Source organism: Bemisia tabaci, chromosome 1, assembly GCF_918797505.1.
Source record: "Bemisia tabaci chromosome 1, PGI_BMITA_v3".
Lineage (NCBI taxonomy): Eukaryota > Metazoa > Arthropoda > Insecta > Hemiptera > Aleyrodidae > Bemisia > Bemisia tabaci.
The window spans coordinates 37,884,417-37,906,858 of NC_092793.1; the positions used below are offsets into that span (position 1 = coordinate 37,884,417).

Consider the following 22,442-nt stretch of genomic DNA (forward strand, 5'->3'; position numbering starts at 1 on the left):
ATCTACTGGCACTTGATTGACTCAAAATGTATAGGATATGCATTTACGAACTACAAAAACAGCCTAACTTGACTTTTTCAGCGCCTTGACCCGAAATTCCCGCCAAAAAAGCGAAAAATCGCATTTTCTCAGAAACGGCCCCATCACAGATTTCGCGGTTTGTTGTTCCTCAATCAGTAGGCCTTCTAGTTGACATTTCCGCAAAAAAATCGCGGGTGGTATGTTGACCGCATTAAAATTGTTTAAAACGCACTGTGTGACGTCAAGCGACAGGATTGAACCTGTTCGGCGCGGTGTCTGTGAACAACCTCGTATCCCTAATGCATTAGTATAGGGAGAAACAACTTTTCTTTATTTAAAGCTTCAGCAGCATTTCTTTCAAAATTTGATTTTTCAGACATGTAAAAGTGGTTCTCAGCCTTAAGGCTTATACGTTAGGAAATATATTGCAATCAAGGATAAGATCCTAGAAATGAAACCAAAATATAGGGGAAGTAGAAATGCTACTCACTAACGTGCACCTTAAGGCTTGAAATTCCAGGATACAGGTGAGAGGAGAGAATGAGTGAAGCTGGGCGAGATGTGACTCACTAACGTGCACCTCAGCCTAGAGGGAGAGTAAAGATGAAAATGAGTGGACAGAGAGCTGGACGAAATGCTTCTCACTAATGTGCACCTCGATTCTAGAGCGATTGTTCCTACAGACGTTTATAGTAGTTCAGAATTGTTTACAATTTTTCACTTTGGGTAAATCTATGGAAAACCCTGATTTCGCAGTCCTTCGAGAGAGAAAAAGGAGAGAAACAATTTTCCATTTCTCCTCATTATTCAAATAGCTGATGTACCGTCACCGGGCGTTGCGGCGCGGTATAGCCGGGTCGGCCGCGGTGTCGCCTAGCCGTGACACATTTGTTGCTATTTTTGGTCTATGAAAGAAGGAGAAAAACTTAAAACAAAGAATGAAATTCTTCGTTACACCCCCTATCTGGGTTGAGGACGAAGGGTTGTCAAAGCCAATAATTGTGAAAACCTTTAAAGAATGCCTGATGGTAATTCAAATCGAACACAATTTTCTGCATTCAAGTCAACATTTGAAGTTGTACAGTAATACTCGTAAAATCTGCAATACTAAGGTCATAATTAGCTATGGTGCAAGAATTATGGTTTGGTGTTTCGTTTATGGCCATTTCAGGTAAGGAATCAATTAACAGTAAGGTTATCTTTACCATCTTTTATATGTTAACATAGTTTACCTTTTTTGCACCATAGGTGATCATCACTTTCTTTTTAACCAGTCATAGTGGTGTCACTTTTGCATGATTACAGTCAATTTAACTGTTTTTTTTATTTTTTTTATTTTTTTTTTATTTTTTTTATTTTTTTTAATGTTGAAAAGTGAAAAAGCTCAGGTAGTAAGTTAATTAAAATAAATAAAGCAAACTTTCATAAACTTTAATAATAAATTCTTTATCATCTCTTCTTGTAGTTAATGCTAGCCAAGCTGGTGCTGGAAACCTAGAAATAATTGTATCAGTAAATGGATGTAATGTGCCGAATTATGTACAGTCTGAGGGGAATGCTAAATTCCGTGTCAATTTCAAACCCAAGGAGGCCGCTCCTCATAACTTGAGCGTTAGATTCAATGGGGAGCCAATTCCAGGTGAGTGATTTAACTTTTGCCTTTTCAGAAATTCAAAAATTCTGATTTAAAGCTTCTCCTATTATCAAATTTCTCTCACAAAATTTAAGTAGAATCCCTATTTTTTTTCCTATATTTTATTTTACAACTTTCAATATGCCTGTAATCAAGAATTTAGCTTTCATTTTTTTTTTCACAGGTATTGTAGAAAAACATTTTTTAAAGGGTGGTCGTAACTGGGACATCCACCTAAATTTTAATTTTGTTCTGTTTTTTCCTAAGGCTGTATTATTTTTTAGGATCCCCTTTCATTTGCCGTGTTATGGAAGCTGGTCAGTTAAGAGTGTCTGGTGAGGGCATCAAAATGTGTCCTGCTTTCCAATCAGCCCATATCTCCATTGATTGTCATGGAATGACTTCAAATTGTCAAGTCATCGTTACATCACCGTCAAACAAAAAGCTTGATGTTGAGCTACACAAGCAAGAAAATAAATTGATAGCAACGTACGTCCCATCTGAAGTTGGTAAGATAGTTCATAGATTTGCATGTGCAAAACTTATCAGTAGTCCAATCAAAAGAGGTATATGCATCTCCCGTAAGAATTGGGCCCAGAACGGAATATTGTCATACCTTCACCTTTTGTAAAGGAAGGTTAGAGAAGTTACAAAATGGCAGACTTTTTGGTCGAGGCCCTGGGGGGGGGGGGGGGGGTCATAGAAATATCAACTTTTAGCCATAACTTTTGAATCGTTGGAGATATTGAGTTAACTTTTTTCAAATGAAAAACATAAGAAGACCTTTCTATCGAGTTTAAGAAATTGACGATTGGTTAATTTTTGGCTAAGTTATGGCTCATCAAAGTTTTTGGAAAATTTTAATTTTGGATTTTTCCATTTTTAGACGGGAGAGGTTGCACGAAATGTTACCAATATGTGTGCGAAAGATAGCCCTTGTTTTTTTTCTTTAAAATGAGCTGAAGAACATGTTGGGGAAATGATTAATTACGGGGTTATGCTTTTTCAAAGTTGACGCCACAGGGTACGTACATGGGTCTTGGGCCAGAGTCCCGCAGCTGCGCCCGGGAGCACCCTGTTTCATATTGATCTCCATAATTTTTTAACATTTTTCAGCATTTTGACGATTCAGTAAGCATACATATGAACATGAATATGCCATACGTAATTTCCCTTCCCCCTTTTTTTATTTCATCTAATCCAATGCGGAATTTGGAAACGTCGCACCGGCAATTGGCACAGAGGTGGATCCAGAGTGAGGTGGAGGAGGGGGGGAGGCATTTGTTGATGTCGAGTGGGAGGTCTGGAGGGTTACTTCTTGACCAAGGGGGGTCTCTTCTGGAAAATTTTCAAAAAAAATAGCCCCTCCCATATTGAATATTAGGCAGTTTTAGCATAGAATCCATGTATTATTCGAAAGATGAAAGTTGACGAATAGGTAATACCTCTTTTAAAGGAATTTCATTTTGGTATATGGCCTATCTATTTCTGCGGTGTTGAGTAACCTTTGGTTTAGTAAACTTTGTTAAATAGTTCTAAAGATCTGCCTTGACACCATTTCAGTAAATTTTTAGGAGCACTTTCTCTCTCTCATCTTGCCCTTTTCCTCCTTTTTTTCTTTCTTTCCCCTTTTTTTTGGCCCGAGGGGGAGGGGGGTGGGTTGCTACCATACCCCCCCTGCATTCGCCGCTAGATTGGAGTGCTTGTTACTTTTGTCATAAGCGGTTTCTGTGTTTTTGTAGTATGCATATGATCACTATGTAAGGACAAAAAAGAACTCTGAGCATTGATTTTGGGTCCCGCACCAAAATACAATGATCAGTAGAAGACAATCATGACAGTGAAGTATAAAATTAATGTCAAATCCCCTCATTTCGTAAAAGCTCCCATTCCTTCGAGACATGTCTTCAGACTTTAGATAAAATAAAAAGAGGGGGAAGGGAAATTACGTATGGCATATTCATCTTTATATGTATGCTTGCTAAATCGTCAAAATGCTGTAAAATGTTAAAAAATTACGGAGATCAACGTGAAACAGCGCGCAACCTACGCAAACCTGTTTTCTTGGCGTTAAGTTTGTAGGTGACTGGTGGTGATATTGTATCGGTGAGATTAAGTTGAGTCTGAGTCTCTGAAAACCCCACTCGCAAGATTGCTCAGACTTTTTGTCATATCAATAAAGCACTGAAATCACCCTATTTAAATTTGAAAAACCATTAGAAAATGTAAAAAATGAGAGAGATAACAGTTGTTTGAAAAAATTGAAGGTATGATCACTTTTGAGCACATGTGAATCACTTTTGAGCACACTTTTTTTTTTGTTCTAAGAACTATTTCATTTTTCCGGAATTCAGCAATCAAGTAGATTGGCTGTTGTGGTATGAGTAGTTCTTCAAACAATAACATCTCTCCTGAATACGTGGCTCATCTTGCAACGTTGCCAGGTTTTGGTATTAACTGTGGATATTTTACATGGGTTTTAATGGAGGTAAGTGCTGATTTTTCAGAATCATCTGGCAATGGTGTCATCTAGCCGATCAGTTGCTGATGGGCAAATAAATGACCCTGAGTCACTCTAGCCTAATACCTATCGATCAGCTCTATTTTCACTTTTAAATGCAGGGTCTAAATATTACAATATTCTGTTAAAATTTGGCCTCCCGCCGACTCGAATGATGCATAAATGAAAATTTCAAAATTTGAATAAAATGAATTGACCTATTCAGCTAAAAGAACAAAAAACAAGTGGAAAGATGATTGTGCTCGTGGTGAGCTGGATAAGAAACAATGTAAAAGTGGATATAGTTCCTTTTGAGAAAATGGAAAAGCAGGATTTTTAATTAAATCAAAAGGGACTAAGCGCTAACTCATGAGCGGTGGGCATGTGACAAGAGCCAGGGCTCATGGACAGGGCTCACGAGTTTAAGCCCTCGACCACGATCTCCTCAAGTCCTCGGTCCCTGTCTTTGACGCTGACATCACTAGCGCTTTAAAATCCCCATTCATTCTTATGGCCCTCAACTAACAAGCCTACCCCATCTTTCCACTTGCACATAGTTCCATTTCGTATAAATATGTCCAATCTGAAAAAGGAAAGCAGAATTTTATACATAGCTTAATGTTTGGCATGAATGATATCACAAATGGTCAAGTCTCTATTTTTCACTTTCACACTCAAAGGAATCTCTTACAAATAAATTTTTCTTTTCAGGACGACATAGTGTTCATGTGAATGCAGATGGACAACCTGTTAAGGGCAGCCCTTTTGTTTGTAATGTTTACAATGTTGAAAACATAAAAGTGACAGGTCTTGGAACTGCAAAGGTGAGAATTAAATGCACAATTTCTACTAGTGTAGGGGTGCACATTATTCTAGATCACACAAAAAATTTTTGCGCGAAGTTTTGGAAGCCCATGCTGATTTTACGGAGGCGCGATCAAGCAAAAATTTCTCATGAAAATGTTGAAGTCTTCCAGATTTTGTGGAAGCCCTTCTTTTTTTTTACCCAGACATTTCAAGAAGTTTCCATAATTCTCACCAAAATATCGAGAACAGTCTCTACAATTTTTGTTGAATGGACCACTAGACAAGGTACGAATTTCTGCATTCTGATACATGTTTTTTGACCAAAATTTCACGTAAAATACGACGCGCACAGCGAAAATTACAGAAATCAACTCCTTCCAAAGATATTTAATGATTCTCGATGCGTGAATTCAAACCACCCGCTCATGAAAACTCAATGCTCTGCTTGATTCACATCGTGCGCTGAACGTTATCATGACAGTCTCTGCGATATAAAAATCTGGCAACCTCAATCTTGACGCTTTGGTTCAGCTGTAGCAAATTGATATTAGTTTGAACAACGCGTGGTGGGAAATGAAATAGTTACTCGATTGAGACTTGTTGAAACCGTTGTAGTGCGCGATTTGACTCACGTAGACCTTTGAGTTTCTTGTCAGCGGGCAGTTCAAATTCCTCGTAACCAATGTGAAATAAAAACGTTAATATCTTCGTTTGGAGTTTGTTTCATTAGTTTTCATTGCGCGAATCGTACTCTACGTGAAATTCTGGTTAAGAAACATGTATGAGAATGCTTAAATTCGTACCTTGTCTAGTGGTCCATTATTATGGGAGGATTTTGACCTAAATATTGTGGAAAGGTTTCCACAATTTTGATCAAAATATCGTGGAAGTGTTTCCTCAATTAGCACCAAAGTATCATGATAGGGTGTCCACATTTTCAACCGAAATATGTACTGTGGAAGGGTTTCTAGAATTTTTCGGTAAAAATTGAGGAAGGCTGCCTCAGAGCTTTTTACTGAAGATTGTGGAAAGCCCTAATTATGGCATCATTTCCGTAACCCAAGAAAGAAATATTTTACTGTGGAAAGAAAAACTTTTTCACAAGGGGAAAAACTTTTTTCACTGGGGAAGAAATTTTTTTTAGGAGAGGAAAGAAAATTTTTATGAGGGGAGAAACTTTTTCTACGAGGAGAATAACTTTTTTTTACTAGGAGAGAAATATTTTTCTTGGGCTAGAGAAAAAGTTTCTTTCTCCCACATGAGAGAAAAACATTTTCCCCCGGTCGAACAAAAATATTTCTCCCCCCGCAAGAAAAATGTTTCTCCACGCGCTACAAAAAGTATTTCTTTCCGAGCAGTGCTTCGCATAGTTGCCAAACCTAGCAGGCGGGGGTCGAGTTTAGAGAGCGCTGCCGCTCTCCGTGCTGCTACTGGCTGTCTCGTCATTTTGGGACGTCACGCGTAAGTTTTTCACGAGCAGCGGTTTGCGGATCTTCACTAGAGCAGGTCTCTGGAATTTTGCCGGAATAAGTTAGCGGAACTTTTCCGGAGCATGTTTTGAAAAATTTCGTCCTAATTTTCTACGAATAACGTTGAAAGATGAAAGACGAAATGGTCAATGGCGCTTCCTCTGCAGTCAGTAGCAATTCTCACTATAAATCCATTTTTAATGCATACATTTGGCCCAAATTTAAAACATAGGTACTGGTATTTAATGCAGATATGACAGGATATAATGGATATTTTAAAATGAAAAAAAGGTACTTGAACTTCAAAAATACAAATTTACATAAGAACACAGTTTATAGATTGAATTTGTGAGCAAAAAAATAAAATTTAAAATAAGGCCAAAAAATTTTCTCGGGATAAATGAACAATTATTATCGTATGCAATTTTTTATTTTATACCTTGAAAGCAGCATAATAGCCGCCGATTTAAAGATCCGCGGTGGTTTCATGGGTGTGCTTGGCAATTCAACGATTAACCGCCAGGCACAATGCACCTTAAACGTTCTTTAAGTCTATCCGTGATTTCTTCGCTTACATTATGCGTGTAACGAAGTTAAGTTTGCATGCGCTTATATTCAGTGGCTTGTAAAAGTTGAAGGTAGCAAGTACCCAAGTGCTACATTATTTGTTGAGATTAATACTCGAACATATGTAGTGGTGCCTTCATCCTCCCCGAAAACTTATGCATCCATACGAGTTCCTCTTTAATCTTACTTCATTGAACTCCCCTCACTGAGGGAGTTTGGAAGGTATGAAATACTCCCAGGTGAGGGGGTTGAGGGGGCTTCGCCTGGAAAATTTTGAAATTTCTTATGTTGTTTGGGGCAATTTGAGGCAATTCCTGCAGACTTTCATGTAAATTTTGAATATTTTCAGTTCATTTAACTTTCTGTTAAAAAATGAAATTAGCTTCGAGAGAGGTTCCACATTAAGACCACGCAATCCACGCAGGCACACTGAGTTATAAGGTGCAAATGGATACCTGCCTAATCTAGGCGATTATTATTGATTTTTGACATGCGGAATTTTTTGATCGAAGATCGAAGAAGAAACTCAGGAAAAAGACGAAATTCAAGGGGGAGGTCTAACAAATGTAAAGTAGGAGAACTCCGGGGGGGGGGGGGGTGGCCATACTTCAGAAAAAAATCAGGGGGAGGTCTTAATCCCTAGAGGGAGAAGGTAAACCACAAGATATCTGCGATGGGTTTAACAAATTTTCCAAAAAGTAAAACGACAAGAATAAGAGGAAGAAGAAGCGCAAAAACACAGGACAATTTTTGAGGGGCGCGTGTTGTCTCTGGGCGCGTGCTGTTAATTTTCTTTTTCTTTTCACTTTTTAGGGTTAGAAATAAAAGACCGCGAACGATAAAACAACAAATGTTCCAGGAAAGTTCTGAAAAATGCAAAAGATCCGGCATAAGTTCCGGAAAATTACAAAAGTTCCGAAATTTGGGAAAAGTTCCGGGAAATGACAGCACTGATCGTTCACGTGTTCTGTTTTTGTTTTGGTTCGTTTATCATCGCGTTCCGCGGTGCGCGGTGTGTTCCACCTCCCGTTCCTCGTGTGGGAGCACTCCAGTTTCTTGTCGAGTATATCAGCTAGGTTTGGCAACTATGCGAAGCACTGCTCGGAAAGAAATACTTTCTGTAGCGCGTGGCGAAACAGTTTTCTTGCGCGGGGAGAAATATTTTTGTTCGACCGGGGGAAAATGTTTTTCTCTCATGTGGGAGAAAGAAACTTTTTCTCTAGCCCAAGAAAAATATTTCTCTCCTAGTAAAAAAGTAAAGTAAAACGACAAGAATAAGAGGAAGAAGAAGCGCAAAAACACAGGACAATTTTTGAGGGGCGCGTGTTGTCTCTGGGCGCGTGCTGTTAATTTTCTTTTTCTTTTCACTTTTTAGGGTTAGAAATAAAAGACCGCGAACGATAAAACAACAAATGTTCCAGGAAAGTTCTGAAAAATGCAAAAGATCCGGCATAAGTTCCGGAAAATTACAAAAGTTCCGAAATTTGGGAAAAGTTCCGGGAAATGACAGCACTGATCGTTCACGTGTTCTGTTTTTGTTTTGGTTCGTTTATCATCGCGTTCCGCGGTGCGCGGTGTGTTCCACCTCCCGTTCCTCGTGTGGGAGCACTCCAGTTTCTTGTCGAGTATATCAGCTAGGTTTGGCAACTATGCGAAGCACTGCTCGGAAAGAAATACTTTCTGTAGCGCGTGGCGAAACAGTTTTCTTGCGCGGGGAGAAATATTTTTGTTCGACCGGGGGAAAATATTTTTTTCTCATGCAGGAAAAAGAAACTTTTTCTCTCGCTCGAGAAAAATATTTCTCTCCCAGAAAAAAAAAGTTTTTCTCCTAGTAGAAAAAGTTTCTCCCCTCATGAAAATTTTCTTTCCTCTCGTAAAAAAAATTTCTCTCTCAGTGAAAAAAGTTTTTCCCCTTGTGAAAAAGTTTTTCTTTCCACAGGAAAATATTTCTTTCCTGGGTTACGGAAATGATGCCATACCTGATTCCTCACAGACGATTGCGGAAGACTTGTCATAATAATTTTTGACTGAAGAATTATAGAAGGCTCTTTACAATTTTCCTCACAAAAGATGGCAGGTTTCCCAAAATTTTCAAATTTTGGTCATTTCCAGATAAGTCCTAATTTTTGTGAATTAATTTCTTGTCTACTGTTATGGGAGTAATAGGAAAGTGTGTATCATTGAATCCACTTCGCCACGTTTTTGCAAGAACGTATTATTATTTCCGCAGGGGTCATTCATAAATTATGGAGCACACTAGGGGGGGGGGGGTTGGGGGTTCAGGAGAACGTTACGCAATTTTGGTTTACGTTTGAAAGAATGTTTTATTTGACCAAAAAAAAAAAAAAAAAAAAATTATTGCTTTTTGAGGAAGGGGTAAAATTTTTTGCGTGCAATTGTGGAAAGATAGATGCATGTGCACCCCTGCGTGTGTTACCTTTGTCATCTCTCATTGTGATATACAGCTATTGAGAAAAAGTAGAGTGTCCTACCAAGACTATTCATTACCAAGAGTTCTGTCATTCAAGTGCTAATCACACCCTAAATTTCTATGACTGGATGATTGGACCACAGGACTGAGCGAGTGAAGGGAAAATAATTTTGCCATTACAAGAGCTCTGACTTCAGATTCTGCATTGAAAGCAACAGAAAATTATTGAATTTTGTATTTATTAGAGTCTTGTCATGAAATTAAAAATAAATCAAGAATGGGATGATAATCCAAAGCCAAAAGTAGTAGAAAGAAAAGAACTATTTAATCGAATATTTAGTAATCAGAATAAAAATACATATATAAAGCCGCTTTCACAGCGCAGCCTTGCGCTCTGCGACGCCCAATCGTTGTTGCCTGCCCTCCTTTCAGAGATCAATAAGCAATTGGCACCTCTTGATCTCCTCCGCTCCTTTTTGCCAACCTTTCACAGGACGTCCAAGCCGTCGTCTTCCGGGAAGAGATATATAAATAATTTTAAAAAAACCAAAAACAAACATAAAAATTTCAAGTATAAAATAAATAAACATTTTTAGAAAATGAAAAACAATTTAAAATTGAAATGAAAGTATAAATGAAGATGTAACTGTTGATAAGAAAAGAGGGTAAATAGAATCATACAAAAAAACTGAAAAAAAAAACAAGAAAAACTTAGAAAAGAATGAGGATGAAAGAAAAAATGAATTGAACTTGCGGCACAAAGTTGTTGGTTTGTAAAGAATTTGAATTTTTTTTTTTTGCTTCATTAGGTCGGAAAACCGGTTACATTTAGCGTCAATGCAACTGAAGCTGGAGAGGGTACTCTAGAACTGATAATCAGCACACAGCAGAGCACGGTAAAGGCTGAGGTTGTCGCATGTGCAAGAGGACTGTATGATGTGACTTTTGTCCCTCATCAAGTACTCCCGCATTTTGTCAACATCAGTTTTAATGAACAAGAACTCCAAGGAAGCCCCTTCCGATGCGATGTTCATGAGGTTCCTAACAAGAAAGGTTGCACAGCCACTGCCAGGGGTGAAGGGCTCAACCAAGTTGTGTTGGGAAGATTTGCTTATTTTGAAGTGAACCCACACACACCGGATCATGGCTCAATCGATGTTCAAATCATAGGTGCGTTTCCTTCAGTCATGTCTAGCATTGTTCGATCTTATGAGCATAAGCCTCAAGTAAGGAGAAGAGAAGGTGCCCCTTAATTTTGCAACACTAAATAAAATGAAAAATAATTTCAGTTTTCAAAATTATTTAACTCGAAGAAGCTCTTGTATGTGTCACGGATTTGTAATAAAAACACGTTTCCTTCTGTAAAATTTTGTGAGAAACATGATGGTGCCACTAACTTACTCTGAAACAAACTCGCAATCTCAAAAGAGCTCTCAAACTTGAGGCTGTAATGGAGGAGATACTCCTTGGTAAGCTGAGAGTCCACCTCTATTTCCAGTCAAACTTTCTACGCATAGATAGGGAGCAAATACAATAGCAGGGTTGCCACTTAGTTTGGGGACTCCAAGGCTTGAAGCACAGACAGTTTGACCGGATGTAGAGGTGGACTCTTAGCAAAAAATGTGGGATTAAGGTGCAGCTTACTTGTGTGCTAAAAAAAGTTGGAAAAGTTCAGCTGCTGGGTCTCCAATAGGCGTCAATACTTGAAAAAAATTCCTGTAAAATTTCAAACTAATTGGACCATTTTTAGAATTTGTACCGACGAATTTTTGTTTACGAAAATACTGAGATGTCAATTTCAACCATTAACGACCCTATGATAAAAAAACACTTTTTTCTGCAAGAGAGCACTGGAGTTTTCCTGATTGCCTTGTTGACACACAGCTGCCTGTTCACTCGAGTGCTGAAATGAGGAATCTTTTTGACTCTTTAGCACCGAATAATTGAAACTTTCCGGGTGTGTTGTGCGAAAATGGTGCATCGTAGAAAGTTGGCGCTATGATGACTTTTGATCAGCATCCTGAGAGAAATTGAATGTAATGAAAAAATTAAAAATCGATCGTGGTGCACTTTCCCATAAGGAGTTTGTAGGGTCCTTTCCTTTGAACAGCTTTATTTTTAAAATAATTGCAATTATGTGGCCCCTTACTTTCCAAACAGCCACTTAAGTCGGAAAATCCAGTTTTTACTGTAAAAGGGTAAAAGGTTATGGTTAAAAGAAGATAAGATGCCTTCAGCACAGATCAGGATGTGCTTTTCACGTTTTCAAAACTGCGTACGTCCATAATTTTGAAAAATTATTTGTCAGAACGGCTGTAGACTGAGAGGGAAGGGAGAAGAGCATTTGAATCAAGTTTGTTTTCCATCTTTGTAGTTTTTTCCATTTGGCGCATCTCAGAATATGCGGCACTGTCTTAAAATTGGCTTCCTTGTATTTCTCGCATCAGTTTACAAAAGAAAAAGCACTTAAGTAGCATATCTCTGACTAATGCAAGAGCTTTATTGGAAAGAATCCTCCAAAAAATATCAGAATCAGCTGACCTCATTGCACAACCATATTTTTCTCTTTTTCTCACCTAGAAATTCCCTCATTAAATGAATCACCATTTCAGTATCTCTAAATGTTAATAACAGACCCCTTTCACCAGAAATTTTTCATCAGCTCATAATTAAATTGAAGGCTTCTTAGGACTTGAAAAATTATTTTTTCCTCTTCTTTTATTTTCGTACTCAACGAGGGTCATCCAAAAAGTAAGGTCTTTTATAGATTTTCTTGCAAACAGATAATCAAAAGAACTGCTGGAAAAAGAGCTATCTTATTGTTAGATTCAGTTTTCCTTTAGCTTTACTTTTAGTCCCTAATTTTCTAAAATTGGACCATTGGAACATTCAGGAGAGAAACTCTCCTGCACTGCTGTCATTGTTTAACCGCCAGACTCGAGTACTTCTGATTTGGTTTGAAAAAATACGACAACCCTGAGTTTGTGCATAGACAAAAAAGTTTATCACGAAGAATATAATACAGTTCAGCGTCACCTTTTGAACTATTATTATATTTAGCCTGCTAACACTGTTTATTAGGGCACTCTGCAACTCAGTGACCATTCAAACTCATCCTCCCACAGATCATCCGGCAAATGACACGTTTCCCTCCATTTCCTTTTCCAATCTTTTCTTCCATTTTCTGCTGCTCTGAAGGTCAATGCCCTCCACCTTATTCTGAGGCGGAGGCACCAGCTTGTGGATCCCTTCGTCTAAGATTTTCGCAGGTTGGTTATTGAACCAATTCATTTTGAAAATTTGAACCTCCTCATCAGTACTCATCCGTAATCTAGGAGGAAGGGATCGACAAGCTTTTGGCAAGGCTTCAAAAACGCATGGACTTTATCAATGATGACATTGTAAAGTAATGAGTCAGTTAAGTCATTTTTCTTACTGTGTCATTCGAAAGTAGTAAGCAACCGAAGCTTACAGTTTTTTTCCTAATTTTTTTTGATGACTGGAAACGGGAGAAAAGTTTATTTGAAAGTGCCCAAAATTAGGGTGGCTTAAAACAGCGTTTGAACCGCGTGCTCGTAGGTTCCGAATGTACACGTCACGATCAATATGGCGGCGGAATGCGTAGTGGAAGAATACACGGCCTGTTGCAAACTTTTGCTAGAGCAAAAATAAGAGTTGTTTCTTAGAGATAATGCCTCAAAAATCACGATGAGCGCATCGGCAAAGTCTGAAATGCACTCATAACTTCACAATCTGCGTAAGAAATTTGCGGTTTTTTGAGCTTCCCGCTTCAAAAACGATACTACGGCACAGGTGAACATTTTGTTAGAGGAGTCGTTTCATTGTCGGCAATACTCATCATGGTCGACGACAATCCGCCAAAACACCTGTGATGGGACGAGGTAACACCTGAACAGGATTAGACCAGATAACAATCGGCGTGTTTACGTTCATATTTTCCTCACCCGCCTTGATTGACCTTGAACTTTCCTCGAATTACGCGCGGAACTGCGCAAGCGTCGGCCATGATGAATATTGCCGACGATGGAGCGACTCTTCTAACAAAATGTTCACCTGTGCCGTAGTATCGTTTTTGAAGCGGGAAGCTCAAAAAAACGCAAATTTCTTAAGCAGATTGTGAAGTTATGAGTGCATTTCAGACTTTGCCGATGCGCTCATCGTGATTTTTGAGGCATTATCTATAGGAAATAACTCTTATTTTTGCTCTAGCAAAAGTTTGCAACAGGCCCCATTGTTCTTGATTCTCTAAGCTTTTCGACCAGAATGCGATACAGATTTATGTAGGATATTAAACATTTACACAGAACTTACTTAACCTCAAACGAGAAATCGTGATGTCAACAACGGCAGCGTGGCGGTAGTAAGCAGGCTGGCTTCGTCACTGCCATCTTTCCATCTATGGCGTGTAGATTCAAAGATTCACGACGGTCAGTTCAAACATGTTTTCGGGGACCCCTAAAAAGGAAGCGTCATATCTCCGCGGAGACAATTTTCCGTGACATTTTAACGTTCTTCTCGTTCCGAAAACTGTAAGTTTCGACGATTTGCAGGCAAATCCCTCCCGAGCTTAACTGACTCACTCTTAAAAGTGAAAGCAAAGTCTATCATTTTTCTTTACATGTAGTAAACAAATTCAGGGGGTTTTTATAATTTTCTTAAAGCAGGTTAACCATATTCAGATCCGGCGGTCAGAGCGATGACAGCCACAAAGGAATTTTGTCCTCCTGAGTGGTTTCAAAAGTGCAATTTTAGGAAATGAAACCTCATATTGAAGTTGAGAATATACTGAACTGAACAGCATCAATTTAATTTTTCCAGTATTGAAACTTTGGGAGAGAATCTACAAGAAACCATTCTTTCTGGGTAACCTGTGCACTTTTCTCTTGTCAGTGTTTGCTAATTTTTTTAATATTCTCTTTGCTTAGGACCAGACAATTCAAAAATTCCTGCTCAGATTGAAAAATTAGAGACTGGTCTGTATCAAGTCAAATATAAGCCACTTCTCGTTGGTATTCATATGATATCTATTTTTCAAAGGAAGCAGTCTATCACGAAACAGCCATGGAGTGTGCAGGTCTTTGATCCTATGCAAGTGAAACTTTTTGGTGTATCTGAATCTTTTTGCCATCGACCCGCAAGTTTAAAAAGTACACACTTTTTCTTCTTCTCTTACCAGCATTCAAATAATTTTTTTGTGCTTTCATGTCCAAGGAATTCAGAGTGCTGCAATAAATATGTCTAACTCATTTTTTAAGCCCCTCAAGGCTTTTTTAAAACAAAGAATCGATTTTCAAATATTGCTGTTTGGGGAGCCGCAGTCCCATCTAAGGCTGGATGAAGAAATTTAGAATTAATATTTTCCAAATTTACCATTCTTGAAAATCCATAATTAATGTTGGCCAAATTAGGCATTGAGCTCAACCTATACGTTGAAAACACTGTTCAACAAATAAAAAGTGAAAAAACCGGCGCTCCGCTTCGCTCCGCGCCGGTTTTTGGCGGGGCTTCGCTCACCCCCCAAGTCCTCCAGGACCTGTTTACCCTAGGACCCCTGTTTAGGACCTAGTTTGGGTGTCCGGCCTCAGTTGTTCTGTCTGTGTAAGTGACCCGCGCGTCCACCGCGGGAAGAGTGTATTTTCCGAAGGGAGGGGCGGGAGCGGGGAGGTATCAATCTTTGGAGGTTGGATTTACGTTTACACTGTTGGAGGCATTGATTATTCGAATAAGGACTTCATGTCGCCAGATTGCAACAACAATCCTCATGTAATGTCTGATATGAAAAAATGTCAAAAAACGCTGTGGCAAGCTCGAATGACGATGGATGAATCTCCATAACCCACTGTGCGACAACATTGCCGTTTTGTCCACCAATTATCAGTCTGTAACCCACTGTGCGACAATATAGCCATCGTGTCCACCAACTATCAGTTCGTGACCCACTGTGCGACAACATTGCCGTCTTGTCCATCAACTTTCAGTTCGTGACCCACTGTGCGACAACATAGCCGTCTTGTCCACGAACTTTCAGTTCGTGACCCACTGTGCGACAACATTGCCGTCTTGTCCACCAACTTTCAGTTCGTGACCCACTGTGCGACAACATTGCTGTCTTGTCCACCAATTTTCAGGGCGTTACCCACTCTGCGGCTTCCCTCCTCTTTTGCCGCACACCCCCCGCCTAAAACTTTCAAAGCTCGGCATTTTTAAACGGCTCGACCGCTTTCGCTCAAATTCAATACCAGCCTAGAACTAATTAAGAGCTACCTTCTGTAAAAATTTCGGGGGAAAGCTTTTAATTTGCGCGAGTTATCGCGCCCACAAAATTGAACCTCCCCCCACTTCTCGCCCCCACCATTCGAAATGTAATACTTCGATCTCCATATTTTTCCGCAGAATGGTAGTCCTGCTCCTCTACTTAATGTCATAAAAACTTTCACCTGGAAATTTTTTAAAATAGGGGAAATATAACCCAGCAAAAATCGGAAAAACCACAATGAGTCGGAAATACATACATAAATAAACAGATATATATATACATACATATATAAACATGGATTCAAACGGCATGCATATTCGTAATCTACGACCCATGATCGATGCTCATTACATGGTCTTTGGTCCAGGTCTATCACCAGGGGAGAACACGATAGTGTATTTCCTTCAGAAAATACACTAAAAATGTCTCCTAGACGAGATAAGTTGATTCTTACATATTTGAAGGCAAGGGAAATTTTTTTGAATTTCCCTGGAAGTGGGAATTGTCTGGAAAAGCATTTGGCCTGAGATAATTGGACCCTCCAGGAGACGGGGAGTTGTCAGAGATTAGTGAAGGTCTAGTGGCTTTCGGGTTCAGTGGCTTGAAAAACAGCAGGAAAGACCTGACTAGGATCTCGAAAAATTTCTGAAACTCCCAAGAACAGGAAAATCATCGCAAAAATACCTAAAAAGAGCGTTTTTTGAGGAAAAGCGACTTTTCCAGAAAATTGATGGGTGATAGGCAAAACTGAGATCATATTCGGATTCAGCAGTCTAACTTACACAAGGATCGATGTATCACACATCAAAGACATTTTTACGATGTACTTTTAATACACTTTGAGTCCGGGCCACTTTGATACGCTTTTACACAATTTTAGGCTTGGAAAAATCAGCTTTACCGGAAGCTTGAGGGTGTTGAAAAAAACCGAGGTTATATTCAGATTCAGTAGCTTAAAATACATAAGAATCACTCTACCATGGAGGAAAAGTTTTCAGGAAAATTTATAAAAATAAATTGCATGCATGGCAAATATACGTCAAATTTGCGCTTTTTCCCCGAAAAAGTCGGTTTTCCGGAAAACTGAGCCAGATATGATAGGGAAAAGTGAGGGCCATTTTTGGACTCGGCGGCTCAATATACATTGAGCAAGGTCTCATTTCGTACCTGAGAAAAATTTTACCTACATTCTGCAGGGGATTACTGTCGGAAAAACACCAAAGATGGCTATCCTCTGAGTAAAGTCGGCTTTTTCGGAAAATTGGAGGATGATGGGAAAAAAAACGGAGGTGATATTCGGATTCAACGCCCCAAAATACGTAAAGATCACCTTATCTCGTCCGGGAGACATTTTTAGGCAGATTTCAAAGAAATATCTACCTATTGCAGACGCACGGTGGATCGAGTCATAGGGCAGGCCGGACATGGCACATTGGACTTGGTTTGCTCATTTACGTAGTGTTTGCGCTCATAAAACAAATCAGGATACATGATTTTTATGTATTTTTCGTCGCAGATTTCATTTTTGATGACTATTTTCCTGATTATTGGGTTTAGATATGTATTTTGGCACAATTTCAGATAAATAAAGAGATATTGTTTAACAACAGATAAGTTTAAACTTTCTACACTCATTTCAATCGAAGTTTTAAGTGTTCAATGGACTTTTCTCTCCGGTAAAATGTTTAAATATCGTATATAAAACGTATATTACTCATCTCTTTTACCATTCTCCCTCCTCTCCCCCAAAAAATGAATTAATAGAAATCCGAAAATGTTGAGAGGAAAACAGAGGATCTCCTTTCCCTTTCATTCCTGGGTCACCTTTTTAGCTTTCTAACAAAAGAAAATGACAAGGGGGAAAAATATGAGAGAAAAATACAAATCAAATACACATCAATCAACACCAATCATCTATTATCCGAGCCTTCCTAATTAAGGGCCCCGCGAGTCACCATTGTACACTGCCTTTATTTATACTTAGGTATCTAATGGAGCTTTTTCGGCTTAATGATTGCTGCTGAAGCTCAAATTACCTCAATTTTCTCTATTAACTTCTAATTTTCCGAAGAAATTAAACATAAAAAAAAAAAAAAAAAAAAATCCGATGTCAAAAAACGCGAGTTTTTGGGAAATAGTTAGAAGATAGAAAAGAATTTAGGCCATTTTTGACTTTAGCATCAAGTAGTAGATGAAAAATGCTCCATTAGACACCAACTTGATATAATTTTCCCGTCTTTTCAGACGCAAAACAAACGGATCAGTATAATAAGCGTCGATTAGGACATTTGAGAGGAAAACCCCGTTATCTGAAACAACGTGGACATTTTTTTAACCACGCAAGGCATGTTTTCTCATGTATTTTTGTCTCCTGGATTCGAAAATGACCTTGGTTTCTCTTTACCATGCACCAGTTTTCCGGAAAATCACATTTCCCGAAAAGTCCATTTTAAGTAGAAAATCTCAATTTTCCGGAAAATCGGTGGGTGTTGGAGAAAAACCAAGGTCATTTTCGGACTCAGCACTAAAAATTACATACAGATCACCTATCAAATGCCCGGTGTTTATTCGCCACAGACCTGTGAAATTCGAATTCTCTCGAGCCACCATTTTATGAACTTCACTTTTTCAAAATCATTTAAGCTTTATTCCCAAAATGGCACTTTGGGGCAGCCAATTTTTCTTGATAATGAATCTTCAGGGATCAGTTAACACTGCTATACAAAGGTTTCCCTGAAATACGCTGAAATAGCTAGTTAAAAGTCTAGCTATATTATTATTTTTACGGTATTGAGGAGGGTACTTTTAAGCAAGAATACCGCGTATAAAAATAGCGATATTTTAACTTGTTATTAGTGAAATATATTCTACTCAAGGATGAGGACAAGCTACTTTAGTCAGAAATTGTCATAAATCTATCGGAGGGAAATACCAACAGGTGAACGGTTTTTCCCGAGTGAGGCAACATTTTTCGAGTGCCGCCTGAGCCACTTTAGGAGGCTGTGTGCGTTAAACTGGGGTTAAAAAATTGAAAACCAATACCTGTATCATAAAATATAACTCTTTGGGAAGACATTTACATCAATGAAATGACTATTTGTGAGAATCGCCCATGTCCGACTTTTTGCAGGTTTCGATCCACCGTGAGACGGTACGACCTCGTAATTTTCGGGAATTTTCGCTCAAAGAGCATCGATCCTGATGCCCCGAGTTGAAAAATGTAGGTCGTAAAAAAGATATATATACATATATATCTGACCACTGTGGAAATATATGTAAATTTACCTTAAGCTTCCAGTCACAAATTTTTGCAATCTCTGCATACGTCTCGGCGCTAACATGGAGGCCTTCTTCAGTGCTTCTTAAAACTCACATAAGATTCACACAGTGATTTTAACGTTGGGACTATATTTATTTTGTAATATCTATGTGAGTTTTAAGAAGCACTGAAGAAGGCCTCCATGTTAGCTCTGAAACGTATGCAGAGATTGCGAAAATTTGTGACTGGAAGCTCGAGGTATGTATATATATTGGCCGCTACGCGGCCCAACCCTCTGAAGGCGCTCCTCGCCGTCAATGGGCCGCTTTGCGGCCCTATTTTTACCCTCCTATCAATGTTGGTTTTATTTTTCCCTTAAAAAATTACGATATGACGTATACTTTACTTGTAGAATGAAATTAATTTTGTTTCTAATGTATAAAGAAAAAAAAAGTTTTTTTGAAGTCAAAAGGATGCGTTTTGGAATGACTTCTTAATGAAATATTGCAGTAAAACAAGGAACAATGATAATCGGGTGATAATTAAACGGCTGAGAAGTCGGGGATCGAACCCACATTTTGATCCGCATAGGCGCCGCCGACATCTTAGACGACTCGGCCACCGCTCGTCTCGAGGTACATGGGGCGAATCTTGTGTTGATAAGGAGAGCTGATGTGCAGGCTACTCACAATCAGCCACTGCGCAACTTTCTGCGCATAGCGGCAGCAGGTTGCGAAGCATTCTGTAAATTCGCTCACTTTTACAACTTGATTGTGAAAAAAACCTGGGTCTTATTTCCTAAATCTGATTAGAGCGGGCTCATCTAGGGCCTATCAGCTGTCGATGTACGCAAAAATCATGGAAATCGGCCAGGTAGAATGCTCAAACGAACTACCTATGACAAAAAACATAAATTTACAATTTTTAAAATGGAAAATTCGCAATTTTACCACGTATTACAAAAAAACCTGGATCATATTTTGAAAATCTGAATAAAGTGGGCTCATCTAGAGACAATTGCCCGTCGATAGCTACAAAAATCATGAAAATCGGCCCGATAGAACGCTGGAACTAAGCGTTACCAGTCACGCAAAATTAAGAGGTCTCGGAGCTTATAGTATAGATATATATATTAAAAGTGGGATCTAACGAAACTTTGCGACCGTTTTTTCCCGAAACTATCGATACGATCAAAACGAAACTGAGCATGGTTTTTCACTGTTATGAGGTCTCAATCAAGTTTCATTTTCGGTGAAAATCGGCCTATCCCTTAGTTCAGTAACGTCAAGGTCACTGGGGGATGATTTTTCAAACTCGTTCGATCTTCGTCAGTCAAACCTCAAAAAACTCTTCTCGTCGTGGCCTTCAAAACAACCTATATTCATCTACCCTTTAAAACCACCCCTTATCCAGAAAATCTCAAGTCCAATGAGGGATGATTTTCCGAACTGGTCCGATCTTAGTCGGTGATACCTCAAAAAACTTGTCTTGTCGTGGCCTTCAAAACAACCTGTATTCACCCACCCTCTAAAACCGCCCTTTATTCTGAAAATCTCAAGTTCAAGGGGGACGATTTTCCGACCTGTCAGGCTCATTGGGTGCAAATCATTTCATAGAAACGATTTGTCGAAATCTACCTTCCGTTTCCACTGTGGCTGGGAAGCGGGTTTTTTTTTTCATTTTTTTTTTTTTTTGTTGTTGTACAGTAAAATTTTACATAGAAAGCTTGGTGTGAACACATTGCCCCCTATTTTGATCCAAGGTATCCTTGATTTTTTAAACGAAAGTGTGCGGAAAAATTCTTCCACTGAAAAGTATACCAAAATTAGTTCATTACTTGATTAACTCAAGTAGACAGCGGTTTTTCGGTAAGCAAGAAGTATGAATCAATGTAGACAACATCCGCTTTTTCTAACTATTGAGTAGAATGAATCTAGAAAGTTTTAATGCATCCATTGTATATTTCGTAAAATTTTTATTATAAGGAAACGTATATTGTGGTCCTTGATTCCGTACTCTGTTTAATTGTCTATTCGTAGACATCCCTATTCAACATATTTTACCAGTATTGTACAATTCACATCAGTCTTTTTTCAAAGCTCTCATGCAGATTTGACTCGGTTGCTAAACCCTGTTAAATTGCTCTATATTTTTTTTTATCTTATAGTTAGCCTTATGTCTTTTATTATTCATAATCTCTTTTAATGAAAGTGAACTACAGTTTGCAATACGGAACTATTCATTTTGCCTCATTTCAGAAACAACATATGGCCATTAGATTCCCGTATATAGGTAGGTGCTGCTATAGATAAGCCAAATACAGTGGTTCCCAATGGACTAGTAGGCAAGGTACAAGTTTAAACATTCCAATACATGTTCCTTAACCAAAAACTTAACGTAGAACGTAATTCGCGCAATATTTATTACTGAAATCAACTCCTAATCGAGGTATTAAAGTTTTTAGTTTACTTTGGTTATGGGACATTTGAATTCCCCGCTAACAAGTAAAACGGTAGTCTACTTGAATCAAAACGCGCTCTATAATGGTCTTGGCAGTTTTCTTAATCAAGCAATGTTCCTTTTGCGCTTTGTCTTGTTCAAAAAGATAACAACATTCAACAGCTGAGTCAAAGCACCAAGATTCAGGTTGCCAAATTTCTATATGCAGAGACCGTGATGGTATCATTTAAAGCGCGATTTGACTCCTGTAAACTTTTCTGTTTTCATAAGTGGGAGGTTTGAATTTACTAGTCAAGAAACATTTAATAGATGAATTTATGTTCAAAAGAACTATGTGTGCAGGGTTCCATGCTACATAGTTCCTTTTAGCACAAATACGTCCAAATATCTTGATTAGGAATTGATTTTAGTCATTTTTGTCGAGCGCATTGTGTTTTACAAGAAATTTTGATCAAGAAACATGTATCAGAATGCTTAATTTCTTACCTTGGCTACTGGTCCATTGCAAAATGTAGTCCAACTGTGGAACAGTGCCAGAAATTGTTTCCAGTAATTTGAGTTGCAGAGCAAAGCCTCCTAATATCTTTAACAAATCCAACAAAAATGATTTATTTTTATTATCCTCAGTTAACACAATTGGAGCCGGTCCTGGTACCCTCTTCATAAAAGTTAGTGCTGCTGGAAACGAAGTCAAACATGTGATTCGAGAAATTGAACCTGGCATCTATCAAGTTGTTTATCATCCAACACTAGCAGCTCTACATAAAGTTCATGTGCATTACAATGGAATGAGCATAGTTGGTAAGATAATTTAATGTTCAAGAGCTGGTTTTTGTAGTCAAACTTTAATTTTACCAGAGTTGGGCCGGGTATCCGGCGATTATCCGGATTGCCGGATACGATTTTTTCGGGTGTCCGTATCCGGCCGGATGATCGCGATATTCGGTTTTTGGATCCGCCAGGTAGTGCTTTTACAGCCGTGAAAATTTCGAGAAAGTTTTGGTAAAAGTTTGGCATT

General features: G+C 38.7%; 2 protein-coding genes across 5 annotated transcripts in view; both read left to right on the forward strand.

Annotated features, from left to right (window-relative positions):
- jbug (filamin-type immunoglobulin domains fbug) overlaps positions 1-22,442 on the forward strand; it is a 272,164-nt gene that overhangs the window by 190,707 nt on the left and 59,015 nt on the right. For all 4 annotated transcript variants that reach the window (XM_072300607.1, XM_072300594.1, XM_072300598.1 and 1 more), the window contains 6 exons: positions 1,487-1,660; positions 1,939-2,163; positions 4,866-4,978; positions 10,238-10,598; positions 14,375-14,596; positions 22,052-22,225. In XM_072300607.1, the coding sequence (XP_072156708.1) occupies positions 1,487-1,660; positions 1,939-2,163; positions 4,866-4,978; positions 10,238-10,598; positions 14,375-14,596; positions 22,052-22,225 (1,269 nt within the window). The remainder of the gene's footprint in view (positions 1-1,486; positions 1,661-1,938; positions 2,164-4,865; positions 4,979-10,237; positions 10,599-14,374; positions 14,597-22,051; positions 22,226-22,442) is intronic.
- LOC109042783 (GTP-binding protein Di-Ras2) overlaps positions 1-22,442 on the forward strand; it is a 504,879-nt gene that overhangs the window by 156,068 nt on the left and 326,369 nt on the right. The window lies entirely within an intron of this gene.